This window comes from Musa acuminata, chromosome BXJ1-1 (genome assembly GCF_036884655.1).
Source record: "Musa acuminata AAA Group cultivar baxijiao chromosome BXJ1-1, Cavendish_Baxijiao_AAA, whole genome shotgun sequence".
In the NCBI taxonomy this organism is placed as follows: Eukaryota; Viridiplantae; Streptophyta; class Magnoliopsida; order Zingiberales; family Musaceae; genus Musa; species Musa acuminata.
Window position 1 is genome coordinate 37,150,972 of NC_088327.1, and position 10,950 is coordinate 37,161,921.

The 10,950-nt window shown below is 46.0% G+C and overlaps 1 protein-coding gene across 1 annotated transcript; it reads right to left on the reverse strand.

The window, feature by feature from the left end:
- Positions 1-9,968: 9,968 nt before the first annotated feature.
- Positions 9,969-10,337, reverse strand: LOC135679614 (uncharacterized). The gene has a single exon (XM_065193575.1). It carries the CDS (start codon positions 10,335-10,337, stop codon positions 9,969-9,971), a length of 369 nt encoding a protein of 122 aa, XP_065049647.1.
- Positions 10,338-10,950: the final 613 nt, after the last annotated feature.

Genomic DNA, 10,950 nt, shown 5'->3' on the forward strand with positions numbered 1-10,950 from the left:
GGAGTCCTACTCCAGTCGGTGGTGATCGATTTGTGTGTGAAATTTGACTGGGTAGATGATGAATCTGATTTCGTCGATGACTTAGTCTGATGGTCATATGATCGAGTTCTAACACTCGAAAAGTGATTTCACTGATCTACATATATCGTGAGTTGTTATCGGTTTATGTGCAAAATTTGAGTGGGTAGATGATGAATCTGGTTTTGTCGATGACCTAGTCCGATGGTCATCTGATCGAGTTCTAACACTCGAGAAGTGGTTTCACTGATCTCGGGATATCGTGACTGGTGATCGATTTGTGTGTGAAATTTTAGTGGGTAGATGATGATGAATCTGGTTTTGTCGATGACTTAGTCTGATGGTCATCTGATCGAGTTCTAACACTCGAAAAGTGATTTCACTGATCTAAGGATATCGTGAGTAGTGATCGATTTGTGTGTGAAATTTGTATAAGTAGATGATGAATCTGGTTTTGTTGATGACTTATTCCGATGATTATCTGATCGAGTTTAACACTCGAGAAGTGGTTTCACTAATCTCGGGATATCATGAGTGGTGATCAATTTGTTGCAAAATTTGACTAGGTAGATGATGAATCTGGTTTTGTCGATGACCTAGTCCGATGGACATCTGATCGAGTTCTAACACTCAGAGAAGTGGTTTCGTTGTTTTTGAATATCGTGAGTGGTGATCGTTTTGTGTGCGGAATTTGATTGGGTAGATGATGAATCTAGCTTTATCGATGACTTAGTCCGATGGTCATCTGATCGAGTTCAAACACTCGAGAAATGATTTCACTGGTCTCGAGATATCATGAGTGGTGATCTATTTGTGTGTGAAATTTGATTAGGTAGATGATGAATCTGGTTTTATCGATGACTTAGTCCGATGGTGGTCTGATCGAGTTCTAACACTTGAGAAGTGGTTTCACTGATCTCGGGATATCATGAGTGGTGATCGATTTTGTGCGAAATTTGAGTGGGTGGATGATGACTTTGGTTTTGTCGACGACTTAGTTTGATGGTCGTCTGATTGAGTTCTAATACTCGAGATGTGGTTTCGCTGATCTCGGGATATCGTGAGTGGTGATCGATTTGTGTGTGAAATTTGATTGGGTAGATGATGAATCTGGCTTTGTCGATGACTTAGTCCGATGGTCGTCTGATTGAGTTCTAACACTCAAGAAGTGGTTTCACTGATCTCGACATATCATGAGGGGTGATCGATTTGTGTGTGAATTTTGAGTGGGTAGATGATGAATCTAGTTTTGTCGATGACTTAGTCCGATGGTTGTCTGATCAAGCTCTGAAACTTGAGAAATGGTTTCATTGATCTCGGGATATCGTGAGTGGTGATCAATTTGTGTTCAAATTTTGATTGGGAAGATAATGAATCTGGTTTTGTCAATGACTTAGTCCGATGGTCGTCTGATTGAGTTCTCACTTGAGAAGTGGTTTCACTGATCTCGGCATATCATGAGTGGTGATCGATTTGTGTGCGAAATTTGAGTGGGTAGATGGTGAATCTGGCTTTGTCGATGACTTAGTCCGATGGTCGTCTAATTGAGTTCTAACACTCAAGAAGTGGTCTTACTGATCTCGGCATATCGTGAGTGGTGATCGATTTGTGTGTGAAATTTGATTGGGTAGATGATGAATCTGGCTTTATCAATGACTTAGTCCGATGGTCGTCTGATCGAGTTCTAACACTCAAGAAGTGGTTTCACTGATCACCGGCATATCGTGAGTGGTGATCGATTTGTGTGCAAATTTCAGTGGGTATATGATGAATATGGTTTTTTCAATTACATAGTCTGATGGTTGTATGAATGAGTTCTAACACTCAAGAAGTGGTTTCATTGATCTTGGGATATCATGAGTAGTGATCGATTTATGTGCGAAATTTGACTAGGTAGATGATGAATCTAGTTTTGTTTATGACCTAGTCTGATGGTCTTCTGATTGAGTTCTAATGATGAATCTGGTTTTGTCGATGACATAGTTCGATGGTCATCTGATCGAGTTCTAACACTCGAGAAGTGGTTTCATTGATCTCGAGATATCGTGAGTGGTGATCGATTTGTGTGTGAAATTTTAGTGGGTAGATGATGAATTTGGATTTGTCGATGACTTAGTTCGATGGGCGTCTGATCAAGTTCTAACACTCAATAAGAAGTTTCACTAATCTCAGGATATCGTGAGTTGTGATCGATTTGTATGCAAAATTTGAGTGGAGTGGGTAGATGATGAATCTGGTTTTGTCGATGAATTAGTACGATGGTCGTCTGATCGAGTTCTAATACTCGAGTAGTGTTTTCACTTATCTCGAGATATCATGAGTGGTGATCGATTTGTGTGCGAAATTTGAGTAGGTAGATGATGAATCTGGTTTTGTCGATGACTTTGTCCGATGGTCATCTGATCGAGTTCTAACACTCGAGAAGTGGTTTCACTGATCTCGGGATATCATGAGTGGTGATCGATTTGTTGTTAAATTTTACTGGGTAGGTGATGAATCTGGTTTTGTCGATGACCTAGTCCGATGGTCGTCTGACCAAGTTCTACCACTCGAGAAGTGGTTTCATTGAACTCGAAATATCGTGAGTGCTAATCGATTTGTGTGTGAAATTTTAATGGGTAGATGATAAATTTGGTTTTGTCGATGACTTATTCCAATGATCGTCAGATCATGTCCTAACACTCAAACAAGTAGTTTCACTGATTTCAGGATATCATGGTTTGTGATCGATTTGTGTGCGAAATTTGAGTCGGTAGATGATGAATCTGGTTTTGTCAATGACTTAGTCTGATGGTCGTCTGATTGAGTGCTAACACCAGAGAAGTGGTTTCCCTGATCTCGAGATATCGTGTGTAGTGTTCGATTTGTGTGCGAAATTTAAGAGGGTAGATGATGAATCTGTGTTTGTCGATGACTTAGTCCGATGGTCGTCTGATCGAGTTCTAACACTCGAGAAGTGGTTTCACTGATCTCGGGATATCGTGAGTTGTGATTGATTTGTTTGCAAAATTTGAGTGGGTAGATGATGAATTTTGTTTTGTCGATGACTTAGTTTGATGGTCATCTGAGCGAGTTTAACACTTGAGAAGTGGTTTCACTTATCTTGGGATATCGTGAGTGGTGATTGATTTGTTGCAAAATTTGACTGGGTACATCATGAGTTTGGTTTTGTCGATAACGTAGTCTGATGGTCATCTGATCGAGTTCTAACACTCGAGAAGTGGTTTCACTGATCTCGGGATATCGTGAATGGTGATCGATTTGTGTGTGAAATTTTAGTGGGTGGATGATGAATATGGTTTTGTCGATGACTTAGTCTGATGGTCATATGATCGAGTTCTTACACTCGAAAAGTGATTTCACTGATCTACGGATATCGTGAGTTGTGATCGATTTGTGTGCGAAATTTGAGTGGGTAGATGATGAATCTGGTTTGTTGATGACTTATTCCAATGGTCATCTAATTGAGTTCTAACACTCTGAGTAGTGGTTTCACTGATCTCGGGATATCATGAGTGGTGATCGATTTGTTGCGAAATTTTACTGGGTAGATGATGAATCTAGTTTTGTCGATGACCTAGTCTGATGGACATCTGATCGAGTTCTAACACTTGAGAAGTGGTTTCGTTAATCTCTAAATATCGTGAGTGGTGATCGATTTGTGTGCGAAATTTGAGTGGGTAGTTGATGAATCTAGTTTTGTCAATGATTTTGTCCGATGCTCATCTAATCGAGTTCAAACACTTGAGAAGTGGTTTCACTGATATAGAGATATTGTGAGTGGTGATCGATTTGTGTGCAAAATTTGACTTGGTAGATGATGAATCTAGTTTGGTCGATGGCTTAGTTCGATTGTTGTATGATCGAGTTCTACCACTCGAGAAGTGGTTTCACTAATCTCGGGATATCATGAATTAAGATCAATTTGTGTGCGAAATTTGAGTGGGTAGATGATGAATCTGGTTTTGTCGATGACTTAGTCCGATGGTCATCTGATCAAGTTCTAACACTCAAGAAGTGGTTACACTGATCTCGGGGTATCGTGAGTGGTGATCGATTTGTTGCAAAATTTGACTAGGTAGATTATGAATCTGGTTTTGTCGATGACCTAGTCCGATGGGCATCTGATCGAGTTCAAACACTCGAGAAGTGGTTTCGTTGATCTCTGAATATCGTGAGTGGTGATCGATTTGTGTGCGAAATTTGAGTGGGTAGTTGATGAATCTAGTTTTTTCAATGACTTTGTCCGATGTTCATCTAATCAAGTTCTAACACTCGAAAAGTGGTTTCACTGATCTAGAGATATTGTGAATGGTGATCGATTTGTGTGCAAAATTTGACTTGCTAGATGATGAATCTATTTTGGTTGATGACTTAGTTTGATAGTTGTATGATCGAGTTCTACCACTTGAGAAGTGGTTTCACTGATCTCGAGATATCGTGAGTTGAGTTTGATTTGTATGCGAAATTTGAGTTGGTAGATGATGAATTGGTTTTGTCGATGACTTAGTTCGATGGTCATCTGATCGAGTTCTAACACTCGAGAAGTGGTTTCACTGATCTCGGGGTATCATGAGTGGTGATCGATTTGTTGCAAAATTTGACTAGGTAGATGATGAATCTGGTTTTGTTGATGACCTAATCTGATGGACATCTGATCATGTTCTAACACTCGAGAAGTGATTTCGTTGATCTCGAGATATCATGAGTGGTGATCGATTTGTGTGCGAAATTTGAGTGGGTAGATGATGAATATTGTTTTGTCAATTACTATGTTCGATGGTCGTCTGATCGAGTTCTACCACTCAAGAAGTGGTTTCACTGATCTCGAGATATCGTGAGTTTTGATCGATTTGTTTGTGAAATTTGAGTCGGTAGATGATGAATATGGTTTTGTTGATAAATTGGTCCGATGAATATCACTAAGTTAGAAGGAGTTCTGATAGGTATGACTCATGACTAGCTCAATATTGGGCCTAAAGGGTCACACACATATGGTAGACATTGCGATGAGTAGAGGTTTGGATATGAGATTTTCGTCGAAGCCCCTATCTTATTGGATATCCAATAAGTCCCTGAATTATTGGATCCCATGGACGAGATCCAATAAGAGCCCATGAGAGATTATTGGATAGAGATCCACTAATCTAAAAGGCTTGGGTAATTGGATGCAGATCTAATACCCACTAGGGGAGGATCCATTAGGGTTTGACAAGGGACCTCTATAAATAGGAGGGATTTAGTGGTTCATAAGCTAGAGCTTTTGCTCGCCTCTCCTATTCTCCTCCCCCTCTCCACCTCAAAGCAGGCCTGGAGTTTTGAGGAGCGTCGTCGCAGCCCTACTGTGTGGATCACCGCTAGAGAAGAGGACGCTTGACCTCCTTCACCCTCTCCTAGAGATCTGCAAGGAAACAGGGATATACGATCTCCTTAGGTAACACAATCTATTCTATACGCAGTTTGTTTTGCGGATTTTTGCGCACCAATCTTTGCACGACGACGAACATCTTTATGGGAAATTGGGGATTTTAATTTCTTGTTCTTCCGCTGCGTATGTGATGTCGCCCCAAGATTTCCCTACAGACAATACCTCCCCGTTGCTCTCTGCTAGAGAAATAGCGGACGTGGATTGGCTGAGGGGTATCTTGTCCTCTTCTCGGGCAATCAAGGAGATGACAAAGGAGTGGATGGTCAAGGCAGAACTGAGCCCCGCCACCAGGGGTATGGTCATTCGCATACGATGGATCGTCCGCTCATCCCGAGCTATCTGACCAACCGATATTTTTTACAGAGATGGTGGATCTTCGATTGGTGGAGAAGACGCCCAACGTCAAGGCCGATGTGCCCCTGCCTCGAGACGGGGAGGGCTCCAGAGGTGGGGGTGCCCCCTAGGAGGGCACGCCAAAGAGGGCGCCAGGGTCTTCAACAGCGGGTTGCCCTCCGAAGAAGGCGAAGGCTTTGGTCCGGAGGACGTCTGTGTTAGGATCGAGAGCACTAAGAGGGGGGGGGGGGGGTGAATTAGTGCAGCAGAAATCTTTCAGCGATTTAAAAATGAAAGCTGCGTTCGTTCGATAAAAACGATTTCGATGTAAAAGCCGAGTTTAAGATTACTTAAGATTAAGCGCAGTTTTATTTCTAAACGCAATTTACGTCTAAACCCAGTTTGCGTCTAAGCGCAGTTTACGTCTAAACGTAGTTTACGTCTAAACGCAGTTTGCGTCTAAACACAATTTACGTCTAAATGTAGTTTGCGTCTAACGCAGTTTTACGTCTAAACGCAGATTTACGTCTAAACGCAGATTTACGTCTGAACTCAGTTTACGTCTAAAACGTAGTTTTACGTTTAAACGTAGTTTGCGTCTAAACGTAGTTTTACGTCTAAACGCAGATTTACGTCTAAACGCAGATTTATGTCTAAACTTAGTTTACGTCTAAAACATCTAAACACAGTTTGGACAGTTTTACGTCTAAACGCAATTTTACGTCTAGACGCAGTTTCAAAGGATCTGAACTTAGAAACTCGTTCGTAAAAGCGCAGAAGACAGTTTTGCAGAATCAAGGCGTAAACGTAAACTGCAATGTAAATATCGTACGAAAACACTGGTTTACGTCTGAAAACAGATTCGGAAAGATCAGCACTTAGAAACTTGTTCGTGAAGACGCAGAAGACAGTTTTGCATAATCAAAACGTAAACGTAAACTGTAATGTACGAAAACACCGATTTACGTCTGAATGCAGATTCGGAAGGAACAGCACTTAGAAACTTGTTCGTAAAAGCGCAGAGAGCAGTAGTTATGGAGGAGGTTTGCAGTAATGATAAAGTGCTCAAAATAAACGCAAACCAGAGATTTAGAGTGGTTCGGTCAGTCTTGACCTACTCCACTTTTGGCTTCCTCCACCGACGAGGTCACCGACGTCAACTAGAGGCCTTCCTTCAATAGGCGAAGGCTAACTGCCCTTTTACAGCTTCTCTCCTTTTGACAGGCTTAGGAGACAACCTTTACAGACCTTTCTCTCCTCACTTTACAACTCAAAACTTGAAGAACAGAAGGAGGAGACTTAAAGGCTTTACAACACTTTTGAGCTCTTAGAATCACAGAAAAGATCAAGATTTCGGTGTAGGTCTGTATCTTTTCAGTGCTGAATGGGTGGGGTATTTATAGGCCCTAACCCAATTCAAATTTGGAGCTCAAAACGATCAAATCCCGGAATTCCGGGATCAGGCGGTTGCACCTCTTGACTGGAGAGGTTGCACCGCCTGGCAGAGCTCGAAGACTGAGCCCAGGCGGTTGCACCTCTCTGTCAGGGGCGGTTGCACCTCTCTGCCAGAGCTCGAAGACCGAGCTCAGGCGGTGCCACCTCTCTGTCAGGGAGGTTGCACCGCCCAGTCTTGCTCGAAGACTGAGCTCAGGCGGTGCCACCTCCTGGCTGGGGCGGTTGCACCGCCCAGTCTCGCTGGGAGACTTAGCCCAAGCGGTGCCACCTCCTGGCCTGGGGCGGTTGCACCTCCCAGTCTCGCTGGGAGACATAGCCTAGGCGGTGCTACCTCCTGGCTGGGGCGGTGCCACCTCTTTCACTATTTCAGCTCACTTGGTTTGGCTCCAAACTTGGCCCAAACCAGTCCGAACTTGGGCCTAATTGGCCCCTACTTGGGTTATAGGATTAACACCTAATCCTAACCCTAATTAATGTGCTAACTATGATTTTAAAGACATTTTATAAGCTATTACAAAGTCCGCAAGTCAAGACTTCTTCTGGCGAGCTTTCGGCAAACTTCCGGCGGTCTTCCGATGAACTCTCGGAAACCATTCTGCGGACTCCCGGCAAGCTCCTAGACTTCACGATTTGTTCTGAGCGCGTTCCAACGAGCTTCTTCGGCAAGCTCCGATCTTTCTCGGTGAGCTCCGCGAACTCCCAACGAACCTTCCGGCGAGCTTCCGAAAAACCCTTCGGCAAGCTCCCAACTCATTCTCGGCTAGTTCCAGTAGCATTCCCGACGAACCTTCGGACTTCCGTCAAACTCTCGAACTTGCAACAAATCCTTCGCGCTTGACTCCGACACTTTGTTTCGCTTTATGTCTTCATCGTTATCATAGCTAATCCTGCACAATTAAAGCAAAACTTCGATCGAGACAATTAATCCTAAGCAATTAACCAAGTTGTCCGGCATGTCATTGGTCCCTCGACACTTCATCCGATTCTTCGGCGCATCGTCCTTTCCTGCAGCCTATTGCCCAATCGGCCAGTTGACTCCGCAACTCCGATATCCTTGGCACAATACCCGCTCTTCTTGGCCCGATGCCCGAGTCCACGGCCCGAAGCCTTCTGTCGATACGTCGACCGATCCACCGGCCCGACGTCCAATCTTCTGACATGTTCCTCCGGCACAACATGATGTTCCTGCTTTAATTGTTTCATCCTGATCGAAGCACCCTGCGTCACTCAAAACGCAGATTAAATCATAAACATATATCAAGTAGTTTCATCATCAAAATACGAGATTCAACAGTCTGCGGACCCGACTGCTATCCCGGCATCGCCCGGGGCCACTCTCCAAGGCGAGGGTTTGGGGAGCATGAGGGGAAAGGGGTCGGTCGGGTCGTCCGGTGGTGACCCTTCCAAGAGGCCGCCGGTGCGCCCGACGTCGATGCGGGAGCTATGCCGCGTCTACTCTCGGGCTGAAGGTGAGTAGTACTAGGCTCTGAACATGGCCGACCTTCCGGTCGGGGAGCTGGGAGCCCCCTATGCCACTCGATGGGTGACTCTCAAGGCTGACAGTCGCATCTGGGGCGACGGGCCAACCGCCCAAGAGTTCATCCGAGGGGCATTTCATCCCATCATGGCCAAGGATCTTTACTGCTCCCCCTCGGAGGTGCTGGTGGAGCGGGCGGCCAAGTCGCTCGTCTAGGTAAGTGGTGGTTTTCTTCTCTTGCTCAATCCTTTCTTGCATGGGTCCTGACGTCGATCTTTGTGCAGGGCCAACACTACACCATGGCGCTGATCCACCGGGTCCTCGATGTCGGGCGGGTGATCGAGCGCCAGTCGGACACATACGTCGCCCTTCGCTTGGAGAACCTGGAGCTAAGGGCCGAGGGGAGTCTGGAGACCATTGCTGCGGCCGAAGAGCGCGCCTCAACTCTGGATGGGGAGGTGAGTCGTCTGAAGACCGAGCTGGAGGAAAGCCGGTCACACATCTGGACGCTGGATGATGAGCTGCTGACCCTCTCCCACGATGTCGAGACCGCTAGGTCTTCGGCTTGGGCCGCTGAAGAGGTCCTAAAGGAGGAGCGGCTGGCGCTACCCAAGAAGGTCGAGAAGGCGATCGCTGAGTATAAGGCATCTGCCGAGTTCGAGTGCGGCCTGGTGAGGTCGGGGCAGACCACATATGAGTTTGGGTACTGGGTGGCTTGTGCTCACTTTCGAGCGAAGTACCCGAACCTGGAACTAGAGTCGGACACGTTTATCGACCATTCGGCGGATTAGGATGTCGATATGCCGATGAGCGTCCCCTTTGATGACGGGCCCGAGACTCCCCCTCCGAGCTAAGGGTTGTACTCCCCCTTTTTTTGTTTTTGGTCAGGTTGGGTTTGCAACTGCACCACCTGATCTCTTTTGTGTATCTCTTTTTCATCAAAGAGCAAAGAGTGTCACATCGTGTATCTCTTTTTCATCAAAAAAACACTCTTGTTTTGGAATTCTTAACTTGTCTCTTCCGGTTGTAGGTGCGCATGGTTCGGACAACACATGTCTTCCCTATACCCCCGACTCATTTCTTTTACCGGTAGAATTTTTTTAGGTTCATCGCGTTCCACGTTCTTGGCAGGGGGTCTCCCTCCATAATCTCAAGTCAGTAGGTCACTTCTCAGACCATGTCGTAGACTCGATAGGGGCCTTCCCAGTTACGCACGAGTTTTCCTCTCGCTCGGGTCGGGTCGCTCACCTCTGCCTTTCAGAGGACGAGGTCCCTGACCTTGATCGGCCACGGACGAACTTTGCGGTTGTATATCCGAGTCGTTGCCTTCTTGTACGCCAAGGTATGTAGATGTGCCTTGTCTCTTCTTTCTTTGAGGAGGTCGAGGTTAGCACGCAGGCCCTTCTCGGAGCCTTCTTGTTCGTAGTTGGAGGTGCGCAGGGTCGAGAACACCATCTCAGGCGAAAGAACCGCTTCAGTCCCGAACGGCAGGCTAAACGGAGACTCCCCTAAGGCGGTTTTGAGAGTCATCCACATTGCCCATAAGACACTAGGGAGCTCGTCCACCCAGGCTCCGTGCATGCTCGAGATCCTCCTCTTGAGGCCGTCCAGAATCGCCCGATTCATTACTTCGGTCTAGCCGTTAGTTTGGGGATGCGCGACCGAGCTGAACCTCAACTGGATCTCGTATGACTGGCAATAGGCCTTGAACTTAGCGTTGTTGAATTGAGCTCCGTTGTCGGCGATGGTAGCCCTCGGGATCCTGAATCGGGTGATGATGTTCTTCCATGTGAAGCTTTGGATTTGCTTCTTGGTAATGGAGGTCAAGGGTTCGGCTTCCACCCACTTCGTGAAATAGTCGACCCCAACTATAAGGAAACGTCGTTGTCCCAATGCTGGAGGAAAGGGTCCAAGGAGATCGAGTCCCCATTAGGCGAAGGGTCAAGCCGCATCCATCGGGGTAAGAGGGACTGTTGGCTGATGTTGCAATCGGGCGTGCCTCTGACATTATTGGCACTGTTGTACGTATGATATGGCATCCCGACACATGGTCGGCCAATAATACCCTTGTCTGAGGGTCTTGAAGGCCAAGGTTCGTCCCCTGATGTGCTCCCCACAAATCCCCTCGTGGAGCTCGGCGAGGACCGTTTCAGCTTCTGATGGCGCGAGGCAACGCAAGAGAGGTTGAGAGAAGGCCCTTCGGTACAACTTCCCGCCAACGACATAGTACCAGGAGTGG